Source organism: Pogona vitticeps, chromosome 2 (assembly GCF_051106095.1).
Source record: "Pogona vitticeps strain Pit_001003342236 chromosome 2, PviZW2.1, whole genome shotgun sequence".
In the NCBI taxonomy this organism is placed as follows: domain Eukaryota; kingdom Metazoa; phylum Chordata; class Lepidosauria; order Squamata; family Agamidae; genus Pogona; species Pogona vitticeps.
The window spans coordinates 27,318,540-27,339,753 of record NC_135784.1 but is presented as its reverse complement, the minus strand read 5'-3'; the positions used below and the strand labels follow the sequence as shown (position 1 = coordinate 27,339,753).

Here is a 21,214-nt window from a genome sequence, read left to right as displayed (position 1 = left end):
ATTTTAAATGTACCCAGCGTAGGGGCCGCGCGGATCTGAGGAGGGAGATTGTTCCAAAGGCGAGGAGCCACCGCCATAGTCTCTCAAGACTGAAGGATGCCTACTCATTGGTCTGAATAGGTTTGTTAGATGGACACAGGGAGGGGTGGTGGTGAGTGAAAGTTGATTTGAAAATACTTGAACATTTGACATACAGTGGTGCCTCACACAGCGAGGGTTAATCCGTTCCGGATTAACCCTCGCTGTGTGAAACATCGCTGTACGGAATGTAAAAGCCCATTGGAACACATTAAACAGCGTTTAATGCGTTCCAATCGGCAGGTTTACTTACCGTACAGCGACGTCCCTGGATGGCCGGCAGCCATTTTCGCGTCCTCCCCTCGCTGAACGAGGGTGCGAAAAGGCTGCGCGCAGCCATTTTGGGGCGCGCGGCGGCCATTTTCGACCCGCCGAACAGCTGATCGGCGGGGCGCTAAGCGAAGGTTGGTAAGCGAACGGCTTACCGACCTTCGCTCTGAGAAATTCCCCCTATCTAGGTGCCGTTTTGCGATCGCTTTTGCGATCGCAAAAACGGCTCCGTTGCGCGATTTCGTCGCTCTATGGAGCGACCGTTGTGCGGGGCACCACTGTACTTTGAAAATCCTAATATGGAAGCCAGAAGTGACTTAACCAAGTGCAGGATAGCCAATGGGACAGAAAGGCAATGCACCCCAGAACATATGACGATAGATTTCTATTGCTAGACAGACATATGGATATAGGGATCGAGCTCAACATTGCCTGCATACCAGTGGCAGTATGTCTGGTTGTTCCGAGGTCCCTTCTTCAAGAACACTATGACAGATTTTGAGTGTAGGGTGTGGGGAGGCACACTGTTTAGAATGACAAGCTTTCCCTGTTCTCCTTCTTTAATCTCCAGTACTCCCAATACTCTGAGGCATTGGGGATGCTTTAAAGCAGGGTTCCCCAACCTTGGGCCTCCAGATGTTCTTGGACTTCAGCTCCAAGAAATCCTGGCCAGCAGAGGTGGTGGTGAAGGCTTCTGGGAGTTGTAGTCCAAGAACATCTGGAGGCCCAAGGTTGGGGACCACTGCTTTAAAGGGTATTTCCGTACTCCAGACATTTTTACATCCCTCTTCCTAGCTGGGATCCAGTGTGGTGCAGTGCACAGAGTGTGGGAATAGGATTAAAGAGATATGGGTTCCAATTCCCAATCAGCCATGGAAAAGTCACTGCGGCATGGCAAAGGTAGAACATCTCATGCCTCTAGAAACCTATGAGGGTGGGCATAAGATGGAAGGGACTTCATGACATGTAACAAGAACCCTCAGAGGGAGCCTTGAAGGCAGAGCATTACTGGCCCAGGGCAGTTCCCATGGGGCAGCAAAGTGCTCCATCCGAGTATACAGGTCAAATGTATGTTGCCAGAGACAGGCAAGTGAAGACAAACCGAGGTCTCACTCTGACTGCAAGCCAGTGGTACTGTGTCTGGCTGCCCTGAAGTCCTCTCTTCAAGTATTGGAAGGTATTTTCCGAGATGAAGAGGAGCTGGAGAAACTCTATTGACATAAGATGTCATGAACTTTAGCCCACTTTTTTTTATTTCATGGAGGATGGCCCCAGAAGACAGCTCTCGGTCCAGGCATCAGTGGGGAAGATTTGATAACTGATGAAACATGGCTTCCTTGAAGGAGGCACACTCATAAATATAGTGTGTGCCATCTCATGTTGGTTGGGCCATTTGGGCTCAGTGGCAGAGGCACAAACTAGCATTAATTTTCCACAGCATGTTCAGCAGATCGTTTCTGTGAGGTAATGTGGGGAAATGAAGCGTTAGCTTTTAGAGCCCTGTTTTTTGGTGTTTTTTTTTTTTTTGAAAAGGGGAAGACTACTCTCTGTATTACCTCACATACCACCTCCTTGTGGGAATCCAATGGGGCAGGAAGAGAGACCACCCCACAATTTAGGAGTGCTCTGTGACATTGCTGCAGAACAGACTAAAGCACAGCCAGCCCACAGCGTAATAATATGGATTCGGGTTACCTTAATCTCCCCAAGCCCATAAGGCTGCAGACCAACTGAAGTCAGATGTCTCCATGGTCAGCCAGGAAGAGCTATGGAAACGTACTTTTTGGACTTCCACACTCAGAATTACAGGTCAGTGGCCTCCCTGAGGCATGAAAAGATGGAGGCCTCCTTTGTCTTCCCTGAAGGACAGACGAACATGCCAGAGCAACTCCTTTTGGGACCCATGAAGTAGACCCTGCAGCCGAGTGTCACAATAAGCATATTTTCTGGAACCGTCCATGGGATCAGCTGTGAAGTGAGCTGACCTGGCAGAAGTGATTTTTGAACCCAATAATTATCAAAATCACCGTGATTTATTACACTTCTCAGCAAAGGTCAACAGAGGATATTTTCCTACTTTGAAACCCAGGTGAGAGCCTCAGAGCAACTCAGGAACCTCTTGTGTACAAATCCTGGAAAAGGTAATGCATAAAGACCACCTGGGCCACTGAGCACCTGGGGCTGATGCTGAGGAAAGGCAAGGGTTGTGCCGGAGTGAGCTTTAATTGAAGCTAATCTCCCCTTCAGATGCGAGAACAGGCGTCCAGGAGGCCCTATTGTATCAGAGAAGAGGCTGGCACTGCAGTCATGCTCCTGCGAGGAGGGTTCGGCTTCTAACAAGTTGTCTCTGAGAACCAAGGAAGAGAGGATGGAAAGAGCTTTACTGAGCATCTCCAGCATGATCCAGTGGTATCTGCTGATGCTGATGCTGCCACCCTGTGCTTTTCATTTGGGGATCAAGAGGCAATGCCCCTGGAAGAAGATCAAAGATCGAAGTGCTTTCTTTAATTATTACAGGCCAGGAGATTACCAGATTACTGGGATCATAACGACCGCAAATTCTATATTTCGGCCATATGATTTCTACAGTTCTCCCTCCAGCAATATTCTCGTGTAAGTAATGGTGACTGGTGCCACATTTTCCAACTTTCTCATGGCAAAAGGGAGACTTCTCTTATATGGTTCTAGAGAATCATGTACTTCCCCCTCTCTGGCAGGTTTCCCTTAATAAGCCAGGTTCTGGGGGTGGTTCATAAATGCAGAGGTACCTCTCGTTATTTTGTGGCTACTTTTTCAAATGTGGCCAGTTCTCTGAGTAACTGAGGAGGGGCTCCAGCCCTTTTTAGCCTTCCCCACCCCCAAAGTTTATTTGCACTTTTATTATGTTTCTATGGACACTCGCCCTCTGAGTTTCAGATGAACAAATGATAGGTGAATTGACTGCTGAAATAGTATCTTGTGTAACTAAAAATCATTGTGACCTCTGTAATGTATTTCAGCTCCTGAAAGTGATTGTTTTGGAAAAGCTGGTTTTTAGAAAAGCAAATGGTTATTAGGATTTTTTTTTCACTTTTTTTTTCTGTTGAGTTGATTGGTCTTCTTTGCGGGTGGGGTTCGGGGCACATTTTATGCATAGTCACATTCTGAACTTTTCTCTTCTTTAAATGTTAGCATTAAGGTGATCTTTGCCACTTGAATTTGGATTTGGGTGGATTAGAAATATGTGCAGTTCCACATGTGAGAAATGCTGGGGGATAAAAGAGGTGACTCTTTTCCTTTTACCCTAGTATTTAGTAGAACTGTACCTTAACTCTTTCCTAATTGTTAAAGAAAGGACATATCTGTTGATTAATACACTTGTTTCAGTGACGCTGCCGGCAATGCCAGGAAAAAGGCTGGAAGATTCAAGCCCCAGCAGGAGAGCCAGGGCTGTGGACACAGGTGGTCCCATATCCAGTTTATTTGGTCAGGTTGTTTCTGGGTTTGGGAGCTGCAGGGTTCCTAGATGTGTTCATTATTGTTATCTGCCATCAAGTAGCCTCACACGTATGGTGACCCCATGAATGAGTGGCCTCCAAAATGTCACATCATTAGCAGCTCTGCTTAGCACTCTGAACGTCAAACCTTTAGCGTCCTTTATGAAGCCGCACCATCTCATATTTAGTCTTCCTCTTTCTCTACCGCCTTCACTTTTTCCTAGTATTATTGGCTTTTTCATTGTTGTTTTCTCATGGCATGCTCAAAGTAGGACAAACTCTGTTTCTTCATTTTTCCCCCGCTAGAGACAGTTTGGGGTTGATTTGATCAAGGACTCCCAAGTTTTGGTTATTCTGGGTTTTCGGGCTCTTTGGCCATGTTCTGAAGGTTGTTCTTACTGACGTTTCGTCAGTTTCTGTGGCCGGCATCTTCAGAGGACAGCAACCTTCAGAAGAACAACCTTCAGAACACGGCCAAAGAGCCCGAAAAAACCAGAACAACCATTAGATCCCGGCCGTGAAAGCCTTCGCAAAGACTCACAAGTTTTATTTTGAACCATTCAGGGTATCAAGAAAGCCATCTTTCAGCACTATATTATTATTCTTTAAAAAATATTCACATCAGTTTTCTTCATCATGCGATCTCAACCTTCTTCAGATTTCTTGGCTGCAGTTTCCAGTTTCTTTGATAAGTGGATACACTGGTTAAAAATATTTACAATTCCAATATCTGAAAATCTTTAATGTCAACATTAAAGCCACATATGTTTTCTGTAGCTCTCATCTTTATGTTCTTAATGGTCAACTGCATTTATTTGAGAGCATTTTATTTATTCATTTTCATTGGCGTATGTTTCACGTCATTCCTGCTTTCTACCTGAATGTTTGGCATATTTTTAATTATTGAAGTTAATCCCAGCAGTATTCAATGCTCCTTGATCTAAATCCAGTCTACAGTAATTTTCATTATGAAATGAGCTGAATATAGAATGAACGGATATGGAGATAAACTTCACACTTTTCTGATGCGTTTGGTTATGGAAAGACATTCTTTTTCTCCACGCTCTGTCCTAGCATTCGGTCTTGTCCATCAGTACAATCAAGCTATTGATGAACACCCATTTTTTTCTGTTACTTCAAATAGCTTTATGAGTATTCCATCCAATCTCTGTGATTTCTTTCTTCCAAGCATTTTGAGCATGGCTTTCACTTTATATTCAGAAATTACAGCTCTTTCAATTTCAAAGAAATCTATTTGCTTTGAGGATCTTCAGTATACTGCTTTCCCATAGTTTTTATTTCATCTTCGTGAGATGTTATGTTCTTCTGTTGATTTTTTAATATTTGTAATATAGGTTTAAATTTCCTTTTGACTTATTTGGTCTTTTAGAAGAGATCTCTTGCTTTCCCTTTTCTCTTGTACTATTTCTCTGCACTGAGTATTGTACGGGTTATCCTTACCCTATATCTATAGATTTAAGCTTTTGATCTGTCCGTAACTATTTTAAGTATTTCTTCTATTGTGTATCTGGGTTTTTCTTTTGATAAACAAAATGACTTTTATATTCTTCATTAATAATATCTCTGGTTTCTATCCATTGTAACTGTTGTTCATGATCCAGGGAGTTTAGTAAAAATTTATTTTTATGTGGAATTTGAATTCAGCAGAAATATTATTTAAATAATATTTTCTCACTATAATTATTTTATTGTTCTTTTTCAGCTTTATTCAGTTCTACATTTTGATATTAACAATTTGTGGCCAGTAGGAGAATCTGCTCCTGGTTTTGCTTTGGCTAGTATAATACAGCTATTCAATCTGCTATTTCTAATTGTCCACTTCATGGATTGCTGCCTACATAGTTTCTGTCCTGAGATATAGGAGGTGAGAGGTGAAATTACATACCCAGCCATGAACTTCCTAAGTTTTCAAGAATTTCCAGGAGGCTCAAGATGTCACCCTCTTGGAGCAAAGGCACAACATGGCCTTGTGCTCCCTGAAATTTAACTCACTCCATTCAGCAAAGATTGCAGCCTGCTTCCTTCCTTCCTGCATTTTAATCCCTAAGTGAGTCCTTATCTTATCTCAAAGATATTTCTCTTCCATGCACGAAAGGTAGTTGGGACCCATTTTTAGGCTTTTATATGCAATTTTGAATTGTTGTGAGGGTCAAATTTAGTGTGCAGTAAAAGAAAGTGGTCTTTGTTTATTTTAGTTCTTGGAATATATATATAAATAAATTTTGAATAGCTGTTACATGTCAAGTGTTAAGGTTAGGACTTCCCAATAAGTCTTATTATCGGCTTCTACCTGTTGCGTCCTGTTTGTAACAGTCTAGAAGGCACGACATTCTGGAACATCCTGCCCTTCTTGTTTGCTGTTCGTGAGATCAACGAGAAGCCAACCCTTTTAGCCAATGTCACTCTGGGCTACAACATCTACGAGAATCATTTCAATGCAAGGATAACTTCTGAGGCTTTGGTGGACCTGCTGTCTGTGGGGCAGCAGCATGTTCCAAACTACCTCTGTGGGAAGCAGAATGGCTTGTCAGTGGTTCTGGAAGGGGCCGACTCAGAAATCTCCAACCAGATTTCAACAATATTGGACATCTACAAGATCCCACAGGTATGAAAGGAGTGGAGGGTGAGTCTCCTTCTAGTTTTTAAAATCTCTATACAGTGGTGCCTCGCAGAACGGGCGCCTCGTAGAGCAATGAGTTCGCTCTACGAGGCCATTTTTGCGATCACAAATGCGATCGCAAAACGGTGCCCGTATAGGCGGGAAATCGCAGAGCGAAGGTCGGTAAGCTGCTCGCTTACTGACCTTCACTTTGCGACCCGACAATCAGCTGTTCCGTGGCTTCAAAATGGCCGCTGGAACAGCCGAAAGGGGCCGGGGCGCAGCGTTTTCGCGCCCTTGGTAAGGAAGGGGAGGGCGCGAAAATGCTGTGCGCAGCCATTTCGGGGCTTCCCGCAGTGTTTTCTCGCCCTCCCCTTGCTTACCAAGGGCGCGAAAACGCTGCGCCCCGGCCCCTTTTGGCTGTTCCGGCGGCCATTTTGGACCCGCCGGACAGCTGATCGCAGCCATTTTCGCTCCCACGTTCTGCGAGGGGAGGGCGCGAAAATGGCTGCCGGCATCGCTGTACGGTAAGTAAACGTGCCGATTGGCTTTTTTACTTCCGTACAGCGATGTTTCACACAGCGAGGGTTAATCCGGAACGGATTAACCTCGCTGTGCGAGGCCCCACTGTAGATTGCCACATTGGGGAGGGCAATGTCAGGGAGGGTGAAAGACAGATGATATAAATATTAAAAGTGTTATTGATGATGTTGTGTGGATACACATTACAGTGTTGCCTCGCATAGCGAGGTTAATCCGTTCCGGATTAACCTTCGCTATGGCGAAGCATCACTGAACGGATCAAGAAAACCCATAGGAACGCATTAAACATTGTTTAATGTGTTCCAAGTGGGCCGAAAACGTACCGTTCAGCGATGCTTCCTATGGCCGGCAGCCATTTTCGCGCCCTCGTTAAGGGAGGGGACGGCTCGAAAACACTGTGCGCGGCCATTTCGGCTGTTCCGGCAGCCATTTTGGACCCGCCGAACAGCTGATCCGCGGGTTGCAAAGCTTACCGATCTTCGCAAGGCGATTTTCGCCTATTGGGGCCGACGCGATGCCTCCGCATTAGCGATCCCGGAAAAGGAATCGCTGTGCGGATTCTTCGTTAAACGGTGCGCTCGTTAAGCGAGGCACCACTGTACTTTTGATTCCTCCCTTTGATGTTGAACAAATAATGAAGATCCTTGAGTTTTCATTTATATGATATCAGTTTTGATCCACAGAATCATTCCTTCTCATACATCAGCTTTCCTGAGCGGAAGTGGTAGACCTCATTTCACAAAAACAGCTTAATAAATAAATGGGAAAAAATTGCAGGGAGGATTAGGACCTGGGAAACTGGCTTGAGAAAGCCAGGATAGCCATGTTATGTCCAACCTCTAGTGGAAAATGTAGAGGAACAGGGATGAGAAACAGTAACAACAATGGATGTATGCCGTGCATACCAGAGGGGTGAGGTATCCTAGGATGAAATGTAATTTGGATGCTGTAAAAAAAGGAAGGAAGGAGGGAAAGGGAATTTCTACAGGAGCAAGGGCTGGGCTAAATCAGGTAAAACAGTCCCAAATATGTCTCTCTCTCTCTCTCTCTATGAGGGGTGTCATCTTCCAAAATGTTTTTAGACAGAGGAAAGTGCATTCCTTTACTGTAGCAACACAGCAGTTAGCAAAAATCATTTTAGATCATCCTAGGAGTCTGAGTTTTGTTCCCTTTCTTCCTCATTAGGTCAGTTATCGTGTCGTCAGTCAAATACCAAAGGAGACACATCAATACCCTTTTTTCTATCGAGCAGTCCCAAATCAGGAGCCTCCTTACCTGGGGATTGTCAAACTGCTCCTGCACTTCAGGTGGACTTGGATCGGCCTCCTGGCTCCAGATAATGAAAGTGGGGAAAGATTTATGAGCACTTTCTCTGCTGTGATCACAAAGAACGGCATATGTATTGCTTTCTCAAACAAAATGCCCATAGGAGTTTTTTATAGAAGAACAGATTCTGACTTGGTTTCCAATCTTAGCAGCACTGAAGTCAATGTTGTCGTCTGTCAAATAGACTCTCAGACCGTGCTCACTCTTGGACTGACAATTCAAAGAGTTGGAGTGATAAAAAAATCCCCTGTGGGAAAAGTGTGGATTGCAACAGCTTTGCAGGATCTTACCGTGAGAATCTTGTTCAGAATGTTTGATCTCCAGTTCACCCATGTTTACTTGTCCTTCTTGATCCAGACCAACAAAGGGACACAATATAATGATTTTGAAACGATTCTCGATAATAATGACCAGTTAAGCAAGGCAGCATTTCGTTGTTTCTCTCCAAGAGATACGTTGTCTGTGAAAGTCTGGAACAGGTGCATTGAGAGAGAGAAGAGGGAGAATCTGCCCCAGGATGTGATCGAGAGGATCCTGTCTCAAGACAGCTACAGCATTTACAATGCCATCCAGGTTGTGACACAGTCTTTGCATGCAGCACACCTTTCCCGATCGAATTCGAGGAAGACAATGGGTGGGCATAGCCTGGCAGCTCAAAGGATCCAGCCATGGCAGGTACTCCTTTCTGTTCACAGAAGGTTCCAGGGAAAACTGTTATTAATTGCTGAAATCAAGATCTGTGAGGCTCCTGTGGCAGTGGGAGCAGATTTTCTGTGTGGGATCTGTTGTCCCAATGAACAATTCTCCACTTTCCAATGATCAGTCAGGGTGGTGAAATGGGCCTTTGTTAAAATGAGAATTCTCTGGATGTCCAATTCACCGATCTGCTTCTCAGCTGCACAGACAAGTCTGGAGTCTCCTTATATTATAGGGTTCGGACTCTACAGAATTTATGTATTGGCTGCCCAGTTCGGGGCTTCATGGCCTGTATCAGCGTCTTCTAAATGAGAACAGGCTCAGATATGAAGCCATTCCAGTTTGATTCCCTCACCCCCGATTTTACTAGATGCAATGGAGAGGATTTTGGTTTTCTTCTTGTATTCTATGATGTTGGTTCGGCTTTAAGGGCTCTCCAGCAATGAATGACCTCCATTCTACATTCTGTTCTGCACAGCCCAGCTCAGCTCTCCCAAACTCAAGACAATGGGCTGTTTAATTGGATAAATTCACCTCCTACTGTATTTGCACCATTCCTTTACCTGTTGCCTTAAATTTATCTCAGTGTTCTTTCATTTCGTCTTTTCTTCTCGTGATGTGCTCAAAATACTATTGACTCAGTTTAATCACTTTTGCTCCCAGAATTCCAGTTCGACATGTTCTAGTTATATTATTTTAAAAATCCCTAGTAATTGTGGTGAGGGCCAAGATGTCTAACAGGATTTCCCGATTGTCTCATGAGCTTGCTTGTCCTTTTAGCTTCATCCTTTTCTTAAAAATGTCCAGTATTACAATATTGCCATGAATGGAGTTTATTTGGATGAGAATGGGGAGCTGGCAGCTGACTTCCATATCGTGAACTGGTTAATGTTTCCCAACAAGTCAACTGCTGGAGTAGAAGTTGGGCGTATAGAGAGACGGGACTCCCCTGAGATCAAGGTGACCGTTGATGAAAATGCCATTGGATGGTCCAGTTGGTTTAACCAGGTGCGGAAAACCACTTGTTTCATTTCAATCCCTTGATTTCCTCTTGATTTTTAAAAAGTCTATCTCATTTTCTTCCTTATGTTTTTCCTGTGGTATCTTGGATATGAAAAAAGTGTTCCTATACCTAAAGGGCTTTTCCCTTGCTCATGTTTTGTACCTTATATTAAGATTAATTGCAAGATTATAGTAAATAGTGTCCTGTACATGGGTATCAGAGAAGCCCATCCACAACCAGGGGATAAAAGGAGCCATATGAAGTCCTGGAGAGTTTTGGAAGGACGGCAGGTATCTTTTTTGCACAACACAAAGACTGCCTCCCTGCTGTGGGGATTGTTTGTTTTTCTGAAGGGAGGCAGGCCAAATGGAGCCCCTTGAGGTGCAGATGCCATGCAGATGCAAAGATCATGCCAAATGCATCCTGGACCTCAACATGACCTGAAGCGACCCTACTTAGCCTGGTCCAGCCTGGTCTCCAGACTATCCTGAATAAAAAAAAGCAATGGTGTTAAGTGTGTCACTTGTTAATAAAACCCTGCATGCAATTGAAGGTCTCCCCTTAAGATCTCAACTCTTCCAGAAATAATTTCCACTAATGCAGAAATGATTAACTAGCATGTTTTCTCTCAACGCTGCTTCTCCTGATGCCCAGACGATGCCCTTTTCTAGATGCACCAAAAGTTGCCATCCAGGACATGTCAAGCTGGTGAAGGAGGGAGAACCCGCCTGTTGCTATGGCTGTGCCCCGTGTGCAGGAGGAACCATCTCCACTCAGGAAGGTGGGTAACTCCAGGCCGAAGGAGGTGTTCAGGAGGAGCATAATTAAGCATAACTCACCTACACTCTCTGTTTTTCACTGTAAATCCCACATCTGTTGTTTTCTTCAGAACTGACCTCCCTTTGATGCTGGACTGCATTTCCCATGAACCTTTATCCCTCTACTATGGAGGGCAGTTACAATCCATCAACATCGAGAGGCCATATATTCCCCATTCTCTTTTAATAAATGAAAAAGACCAGTGATGATAACTGATGCGAGATGGATTGTATGAATGCTGAAAGTGTTGTAATTCTTTCCAGATGCAGAAGACTGCGACAAATGTCCAGATGATCAATTTTCAAATGAGGACCGAGATCAATGCGTTGACAAAGCTATCAGCTTCCTCTCCTATGAAGAACCTTTGGGGATCTCCCTTACTTTCTTGGCCCTGCTCTCATCCCTAAGTACACTCTTGGTGTTAGGAATATTCGTGAAACACCGAGAAACGCCCATCGTCAAAGCCAACAACCGGGACCTCACTTATGTCCTCCTCGGCTCCCTCCTCTTTTGCTTCTTGTCCCCCTTTCTATTCATTGGCCGACCCCAGAGAGTGACCTGCCTTCTCCGACAAACTGCCTTCAGTGTCATCTTCTCAGTTGCCGTCTCTTCCCTGTTGGCAAAAACCGTCATGGTAGTGGTAGCTTTTATGGCCACGAAGCCAGGGAACACGATGAGGAAATGGCTGGGGAAGACTCTGGCCAACTCCATTGTCCTTTCTTGTTCCAGTGTACAAGTGGGCATCTGCACTGTTTGGCTGGGCATCTCTCCTCCATTCCCAGAATCTGACATGCATTCCCAACCCATGCTGATCATACTGCAGTGCAACGAGGGCTCTGTTGTGATGTTTTATAGTGCCCTTGGCTATATGGGCTTTCTGGCTGCCACCTGTTTCACCCTGGCTTTCCTAGCCAGGAAGCTGCCTGGGGCCTTCAATGAAGCCAAGCTGATCACCTTCAGCATGTTGGTCTTCTGCAGCGTTTGGGTGTCCTTTGTGCCCACCTACCTGAGCACCAAAGGGAAGTACATGGTGGCCGTGCAGGTCTTTGCCATCATTTCCTCCAGTCTGGGGTTACTGGGCTGCATCTTTGCTCCCAAATGCTACATTATTGTGTTTAGGCCTGACCTGAACGCCAAGGAGCATTTAATGTTGAAAACCCAGAATGATAACTGATCCTTCATATTTTTGGGGGGAGGGGGGGAAATGACACTTCTTTTTCTTCTGTACTTACAATGAACTAGCGTATTTCCCTAATCAACATATTTTCTAACTTCACATTCACTGAGAGGAATTACTAGAAGGGAAGAGAAAGATGAAGGTATTCTATCCCATAGTACAGGAAAATGCATCCAAATGACTGATTTGAAAGTTTGAGTAGTTTCAGTGGGCCTTTCCTTCTCTACGGTAAGTGTGCCAATGATCTGTACTAAAAGTCACCAAGACTGTGGTCAGGCATGGCTTAAGCAAGATTGGAGCTGAAGGGTGTACAAGGCTGAGTCCGTAGCTGCTCCAATCATTTTTGTTTTGGGGAAACCTGAATGTATGACTCTGTCTTCCTTGCACCGTACAAGGGGAAAAAGTGTTGGAGAATGTTAGCTTTAAAAGATTTAGCAGAAGCTTCTCCTTGCAAAGTCTTAAGACAGGAATCACACACAGATAGCAGGAATCCATGGGGAGAAATATATTTAGATGGCTATAGAAACTGACATAGTGTCCTCAGGAACTTAACATACAGTAGTTGACGGGGCAGAAATTCACCAAGACAATCAAACAAGGAACTGCAAAGAACATAGTAACACTTCCCTTAATTTATATTTCCTTTAACCAATCACATCAGGGTTTGCTTTAGGATAACCTATCTCTCAGGATTGTGTTCTTTTAGCCACCTGTACTCACCATTATCACTTGCTAATTACAACATATTTGTATACTTTCCAATCTGCTGAATAAAGTTGCATGTTCAGTTGATTTGCTTTCCTGCTTTTAGCAAGAGGTTGGACTCCATGGCCTAATAGGCCCCTTCCAACTTCATAAGTCTATGGTTCTATGATTCCACAATGCCTCCAATATAACTTAAGGCAATGTGTGAAATTTGAAAGGTGTCTCAGAGCTCCAGATATTTGATCCAACCCACCTACCCACCAACACTCACTGAAGGTCTTTGAACCAGTATGGTGGAGTGAACAAAGCGTCCAAGTGAGAACCAGGTGATACCGGTTCAAATCCCTGCTCAGTCTCGGAAACTCGCTATCGACTCGCCAGAGGGAGCAAAGCATGGGGATAGAGGCCTGGGCCCTCACATTGCCTGAATGCCAGTGGTCCATGTGTGGTTGCTCTGACATCCTTCATTCAAGAACAGAATGGAAGATTTTGGAGACACGCCTTGAAGAAGGACAAGCTCTATTTTGCATCTTTCTTCATAAACCTCCACCAACTATTTCTACTGCAAAGGCTCAGCAGACAGGAGATCTCGCTGAGCGCTGCTCTTTCAATCTCCAGTGCTGCCAATACACTGAGGCCTTGTGGGTGGTTTAAAAGCGATTTCTATGCTCCATACATTTTGACAACCGCCCTCTCATGCTAAATATTACATGATTGTTTTTAAGGCCTGAGCTGAACAGAAAGAAGCATTTGATGCTCAAAACTCAGGATGGTACTTGATCCTACAATCTTCTTTAAAAATAGTTTTTGGCAATTTTTGTCAGCTGTAATTATAGCGAAGTTTATATGTTTCCTTAGTTAATATCTCTCTTCACTTCACATACGTATATTGAGATGAAAACTGGTGGTGAAGAGAAAGAGAAAGATATTCTATCCCTTAGTATGATCATAGGTCATAGGAACTCACACAGCATATTTGAAATACTCCCTTCGCTGCCACAAATCCATCTGCTAAAGATCAGGGGTGGCCCAGGAGGCAGAGCAGCAACCTCCAGCTCCTGCCCACCTGTGGCAACTTGCAGAGCATCTAACACAAGTCAACCTCTTTAGGGCAAGGGTTGCAGGGCATTCCACAAATGTGCTGATGACAACATTGGAAGCCCTTCATACCCTCTTTCCCCAAAAATGAGACCTACCCTGAAAATAAGCCCTAGTATGATTTTTCAGGATCCTTGTGATATAAACCGTACCCCCCTAAATAAGCCCCATTTCAGTGAAACCCGGCCCTCCATTCTTGTGCAGCAGCCAGAAGATGACATGACTTTATTTGCATAAATGTAGATTGTTGTACATGAAAACAAGCCCTAATGTGTTTTTGGAGCAAAAATTAATATAAAACCCTGTCTTATTTTCAGGGAAACATGTAGTTCAGGACTTTGCTACTTCTCTGAGTACCTTTCCCTCAAAATATCTCCTCATCCCACCCACACCTCTTCTACTGGGATGTTATGAGAGCTGACCCTGAGGAAGGCCCAGAAATCTGCCCCCCCCCAAAAAAAACTGTGTCTTTTCTGTGGTGGCTACAACTTTCTGGAACTGGCTACCTTCTGGGGTTAAATTCCAAATTCCTCCTTGGCTTCTAGAGACAGATTAAATCTGACTGTTCACACAGACCTTTTATGCCTTCCCACAGATTCATCCTGTCGCCAGTAGTCAGGTTCCTCCCCCCCACCCCGCTTTCCCTGTGCCTGTGAACTTGATGTCATCTGCCACTGCTGAATAGTATACTCTTTACTTAACAATTTATTTCTTTTAGTGTTGCCTCAGTATTTAAGTCACTTTTTCTTATAGCTGATGTCCTCCCACCCCCTGATTTTCCTATGTTAATTATGTTACGGCTCTTCTATGTACCGTATATATTATGCCCTCCGTTTGCTACCCAGTTTGGCCACTAGTTGGGTGAGGTAAAAGTATAATGAAATAAATAAGTAAATGTTTCTCTGTCTGAGGAAGTGAATTTATCCACAAAAGTTCACATTAAAAGAGTGCAGTTAGTCTTTAAGGGGCCCAAAGGGTTTCGTCCTTGCTCTTTCTCTGTAGAGAGAGTTGCTTCGAGTCAAGAAAATCATAAAGAGCCTTAGAGCAGGCTTTTAATGGGACGACAAACAGAGATTTCTCTTCAAGATTTCTCTTCAAGATTGCTGTCCTTGGCCGTTGCCCAGCCTCCCCACCCCCACATTAGGCCTTTATCTTAAGAGAAATGCAGTTTGGCTGGAAATAACATTGGTCCCTGTTTTTAAAAAAGAAACACAAGTTTGTAATATTAGGAGAACAGCCAGTATACGATATATTGAATCCAGAACAAAATCTTGTTGTCGGACATTTTCGGCCCTGTAATCTAGATTGGAAGGAATTAATTTAAACCCCTGAAAATCTTTATTCTCCCATTTTATTTCTAGGTCCCGAAGGCTCCCTTCTGCCTTTGGGATGTGGGGGAGGAAGCCTTAAATAGTCACGTATGGGTGCTGAATTGATGGTGGAGGTCCTGATCCCACCAGAAGTCTTCTGACTTCAGTTTTTGACTGTTAAAGGCTCCCCACCAGCATTCCAAGCCTCAGAACCTGAAAGGTACCTCAAAATAATTCGCTTTCTGACAAAACACATATCCTGTGGGGAAAATATGTTTCCGGAGCTTCCTTGTGCATTGTGTATTCATCCTCCCCCCCACTCATTTAAAACATGCTGAACCTGATTCAAATATGGGTTCCCCTCCTACTGTAACCACATTCTGTTCTTGAAGGAAGGACATCAGAGCAACCACACATGGTGCCACTGGCATTCAGGCAATGTGAGGGCCCAGGCCTATATCCCCATGCCTGTCCCTGGCAACAGAAATCTATCGTCATGTATTGTCCTACAAAGTGCCCCATAAATGACCTTCCACTCAGTCATCAAGGCTACAGTCCTGGGGAATGTCGTTCTCTACTCTTAAGTCCCTTCCCGCTTACACCTCTGAGGCTCTTTATGATTTTCTTGACTCGAAGCAACTCTCTCTACAGAGAAAGAGCAGGAGGTAGCCGGTGCATTCTGATGAAGGAGAGCACTCCTCCCTACCCAAGCCTAGAAGCTGCTGCTCTCCATGTGCGTGTGTTGGTCTCTCCTCAACCTGTCTGTTCTTAATTTGCAGCAGCTCCTACCCACCTCCCCTCCATCGCCATTGCATTGTCTGCTATCTGAAATAACGATAGTTTGACACAACTACAGAACATTTTTAAAAAATTGAATTGCAACCTACTCAAAGATGGGATGGTGTCGTTAACCAATGCTCCCTCTGAGTAGGACAAGAGATGTATGAGCCTTAACTCGCTTTGGGCCTTTTTTGGCACTATTCCCAAAGGCGAAACCCTCAATGTCTCCAAAGGAGCCATTTCAAAGGGTCCCAGCAGCCTCCCTTCTTTAACTTCCTTCTCAATATTCGCCTGGATGACCTCTTCCATTCCGTACACCAATTTGAGGTTTTACACAAAAAACGCCTTGCGCTTGCCAATTGCTGGAATCCTAAAGCCATGTTTGAAGCCCTCCAACAGGTAAATAGCATCCTCTCTGTGGGGATACTCCCTCAACCACTCTTCCAGAACTGTAACTTTAATTGGGCCGGGTCAATTAACGGCCTCCTGGGCCCCTTCTCTAAAACATGAGGTGGTGGGATGATGACCCCCACATGCTGAACACTCATGCCTGAAACGTCATGGTTTTCTAGTGCAAGCGCCCTTGGCATTGTATTCCCAGCAAAGCAGGTGGGGTTGAACCACCTGACCCGCTCCTACGCGGGGATTCTGATTCAGGGTGACCTTTCTGTTCAAATGGCCACTATCAAACCTGTCCCCCAAATTGGGTCTGGCTGGTGTCATGTGCCACATCCAGAGACCCGGCAGTGGCTCATCCCAACGAAGATTTGGGGAAATCGCACTCCTCATACAGAACGATTTGTCATAATGAAGCCAGGCATGCCCTGCAAAATCTATATTTGCCAGGTATATCAAAATGAGATACTGGAAGAGAGATTGTGCTCACCACGGTTGAGCCTTAACAATCACCCCAGCGTAAATTAAGAACCCTTGTAACCAGTTGGACCAGTGGTTCTTAACCTTTGTTACTTTTCCCTTTTGCAGTATAACGATCTTCTGTCTCCTGCCTCTGGGCTCTCTAACGGTCCCAACTGCTTCTCTTTTGCGCGCGCTCCTTCCTCTCAAGCTCCCTCTACTTTCACCTCGTGACTTTCCTCTACCTCTTCTGCTTGTCTTCTTGTCTCGGGTTTCTTTGATCTTTCTGATTCTACCTCAATTACATGAGGGGATGGCTCACTCTTAGCTGTTTCTCTATCCTCCTCCTCCTCACAAATCCATGTATTTATCCTTCTATATTTTTTCTTCAGTCACTGGGGTGAGGTGATCACCCAATGGCCTTGATTAATTGCCAGATGGTAAAGCTCATAGAAGCATGGTATTATAACCCATGTAAGAGGCAGACGGGTATGGCCACACACCCACACCAGCCGTGGTGTTAAACTAAGCTGGTAATGTAACCTGGGGTACGGTGTACCCCATCCTCCAAACTGCATGTTTGAACAAAGCCACAGTGTTTTAGGAGTCCTAAAACTCTGTGTGTCATATGGTGCATAGACTGCCGGAGAAAAATGTCCACTGCCAGACCAGTACCTTTTTGTATTTATTACAGTAATGAGGCTAATCTATCTTCCATGCCTCGCTAAACAACTAATGTATTGTCTATTATATTTTTATTTTATTTTACTGTGCATTATTATTATTATTATTATTATTATTATTATTATTATTATTATTATTATTATTATTATTATTATTATTATTATTATTATTGTTGTTGTTGTTGTTGTTGTTGTTGTTGTTGTTGTTGTTGTTGTTGTTCTTGTTCTTGTTCTTGTTTTTGTTCTTGTTCTTGTTCTTGTTCTTGTTCTTGTTCTTGTTGTTCTTCTTGTTGTTCTTGTTGTTCTTCTTGTTGTTGTTGTTTTGTTGTTGTTGTTTTGTTGTTGTTGTTGTTATTATTAATAATATTGATAATATTTTATTTAATAATAAATAAAATTAATTTAATAAATTATTATTGTTGTTTTGTTGTTGTTGTTGTTGTTGTTGTTGTTGTTAATAATAATAATAATAATAATAATAATAATAATAATAATAATAATAATAATAATAATAATAATAATAATAATAATAATAATAATAATAATAATAATAATAATAATAATAATAAATTTTATTTATTATTAAGTTTTAAAATATTTCTAAATGTCGACCAGCAGGTGGGACTATGTGAATAAAGCACCGCTAATCTCTTACCAGCACTGGCTGTTGGGGAAGGGGAGAGGGGGGAGAACAAGGCGAGCCGCAGCATTTGGCCCCAACATTTTGGACTTCCACACCCATAATCCCAGTCAGTGGTCAGTGGCCGTCTAAGGCATGAAAAGATGGAGGCCTCCTTTTTCTTCCCTGAAGGACAGACGAACATGCCAGAACAACTCCTTTTGGGACCCAGGAAGTAGACCCTGCAGCCGAGTGTCACAATAAGGATATTTTCTGGAGCCGTCTGTGGGACCAGCTGCGAAGCGAGCTGACCTGGCAGAAGTGATTTTTGAACCCAATAATTATCAAAATCACAGTGATTTATTACACTTCTCAGCAAAGGTCAGCAGAGGATATTTTCCTCCTTTGAATCCCAGGTGAGAGCCTCAGAGGAACTCAGGAACTTCTTCTGTACAAAGCCTGGAAAAGCTAGTGCATAAAGACCTCCTGGGCCACTGAGCACCTGGGGCTGATGCTGAGGTAAGGCAAGGGTTGTGCCGGAGTGAGCTTTAATTGAGCTAATCTCCCCTTCAGATGCTAGAACAGGCGACCTGGATACCCAAGTATATCAGAGAAGAGGCAGTGCAGTCATGCTCCTGCAGGGAGGGTTTGGCTTTTAACAAGTTGGCTCTGAGAATCAAGGAAGAGAGGATGGAAAGAGCTTTACTAAGCATCTCCAGCTTGATCCAGTGGTATCTGCTGATGCTGATGCTGCCACCCTGTGCTTTTCATTTGGGGATCAAGAGACAATGCCCCTGGAAGAAGATCAGAGATCGATACGGTTTCTTTAATTATTACAGGCCAGGAGATTACCAGATTACTGGGATCATAACTACCGCAAATTCTGTATTTCAACCGTATCATTTCTACCGTTCTCCCTCCAACAATGTTTTCATGTAGGTAATGGTGACTGGTGCCACATTTTCCAATTTTCTCATGGCAAAAAGGATATTTCTCTCATCTGGTTCTAGAGAATCATGTACTTCCCCCTCTCCTGCAGGTTTCCCTTAATAAAACAGTTTATGGGAGTGGTTCATAAATGCAAAAGTACCTCTAATTATTTCATGGCTACCTTTTCAAATGTGGCCAGGTCTCTGAGCAGTAAATGAGGAGGGGGGCTCCAGCTCTTTTAGCCTCCCCACCTCTGAAGTTTATTTGCAATTTTATTCTGTTTCTATGGACACTCGCCATCTGAGTTTCAGATGAACAAATGATAGGCGAAATGATTGATGAAATAGCATCTTGTGTTACTAAAAATCATTGTGACCTCTGTAATGAAAGTGATTGTTTTGGAAAAGTTGGTTTTTATAAAAGCAAATGGTTGTTAAGATTTTTCCCCACTTCTGTATTTTTCTTTGCTGTTGAGTTGATTGGACTTCTCTGTGGGTGGGGTTTGGGGCACATTTTATGCCCAGTCGTATTCTGAACTTTTCTCTTCTTTAAATGTTAGCATTAAGGTGATCTTTGCCACTTAAATTTGGATTTGGGTGGAGTAGAAATATGTGCAGTTCCACGTGTAGGAAATACTGGAGGATGAAATAGGTGACTCTTTTCCCTTTACCCTAATATTTAGTAGAGCTGTACTCTTTTCTATTTTTTAAAGAAAGGACATTTCTGTTGATTAATACACTTGTTTCAGTGATGCTGCTGGCAACCCCAGGAAAGAGGCTGGAAGATTTGAGCCCCAGCAAGAGAGCCAGTGCTTGTGGACACAGGTGGTCCCAGATCCATTTTATTTGGTCAGGTTGTTTCTGGGTTTGGGAGTTGCAGGGTTCCTAGGTGCGTTCGTTATTCTTATGTGCCATCAAGTAGCCTCACACGTATGGTGACCCCATGAATGAGTGGCTTCCAAAATGTCATATCATTAGCAGCTCTGCTTAGCACTCTGAACGTCAAATCTTTAGCATCCTTTATGAAGCCCCACCTTCTTCCTCTTTCTCTACCGCCTTCACTTTTTCCTAGTATTATTGTCTTTTTCATTGTTGTCTTCTCATGACATGCTCTAAGTAGGACAAACTCCGGTTCATCATTTCCCCCCCGAGAGACAGTTTGGGCTTGATTTGGTCAAGGACTAACAAGTTTTCTTTTTAACCATCCAGGGTATCAGCAAAGCTATCTTTCAGCACTATATTATTATTCTTTAAAAAAATATTCACATCAGTTTTCTTCATCATCCAATCTCAACCTTCTTCAGATTTCTTGGCTGCAGTTTCCAGTTTCTTTGATGAGTGAATGCACTGGTAAAAATTATTTATAGTTCCAATATCTGAAAATCTTTAATGTCAACATTAAAGCCACATACGTTTTCTGTAGCTCTCATCTTTATGTTCTTAATGGTCAACTGCATTTATTTGAGAGCATTTTATTTATTCATTTTCATTGGCGTACGTTTCAAGTCATTCCTGCTTTCTACCTGAATGTTTGGCATATTTTTAATTATTGAAGTTAATCCCACCAGTTTTCAATCCTCCTTGATCTGAATCCAGTCTAATTTTCCACATGAAATGAGGTAAATACAGAATGAACAGATATGGAGATAAATTTAACACTTTTCTTATGCATCTGCTTATGGAAAAACATTCTTTCTCTCCACATTCTGTCCTAGCATTGAGTCTTGTCCATCAGAACAATCAAGTTATTGATGCACACCTATTTTTTTTTGTTACTTCAAATAGCTTTATGGGTATTCCATCCAATCCTGGTGATTTCTTTCTTCAAAGCACTTTGAGCATGTCTTTCTCTTTATATTTTTATATTTTTATAATTGTCGTTTGTTTTGCTGTTAGGGTGGGCATAAATAGTATTTTGATGTCTGTGGAACAAACTCCCCCCCCCCCCGAGATCCATTTGGCTCCCTTGCTGGGCATTTTTAAAAACCAACTCAAAACCTGGTTATATAGACAGGTCTTCCCTCCAGGCATTACTTAACTTACCTCTTCTTAACTATCGTCTTTTGTATAAATGTTGAAAATTGTCAATATATATAAACTGTTTTTACTCTGTGTTTTGTGACCCCCCCAAAGTAGACTATGTCTAAATGGGCGGCATATAAGTTTAATAAATAAATAAATAAATAAATAAATAAATAAATAAATAAATAAATAAATAAATAAATAA

The 21,214-nt window shown here is 43.1% G+C and overlaps 2 protein-coding genes across 2 annotated transcripts; both read left to right on the top strand.

Moving 5' to 3' along the window:
• The first annotated feature begins 1,149 nt into the window (after positions 1 to 1,149).
• LOC110070709 (vomeronasal type-2 receptor 26) lies at positions 1,150 to 10,053 on the top strand. The gene is made up of 4 exons (XM_078386850.1): positions 1,150 to 2,961; positions 6,159 to 6,450; positions 8,173 to 8,988; positions 9,790 to 10,053. Exons 1-4 carry the CDS (start codon positions 2,717 to 2,719, stop codon positions 10,051 to 10,053), a joined length of 1,617 nt encoding a protein of 538 aa, XP_078242976.1. The 5' UTR covers positions 1,150 to 2,716.
• A 170-nt stretch (positions 10,054 to 10,223) lies between these two features.
• On the top strand, positions 10,224 to 12,798 carry LOC144587556 (vomeronasal type-2 receptor 26-like). Its single transcript, XM_078388647.1, has 2 exons — positions 10,224 to 10,793; positions 11,095 to 12,798. The coding sequence occupies exons 1-2, from the start codon at positions 10,631 to 10,633 to the stop codon at positions 12,003 to 12,005; spliced, it is 1,074 nt and encodes a 357-aa protein (XP_078244773.1). The 5' UTR covers positions 10,224 to 10,630; the 3' UTR covers positions 12,006 to 12,798.
• The last annotated feature ends 8,416 nt before the right edge of the window (positions 12,799 to 21,214 follow it).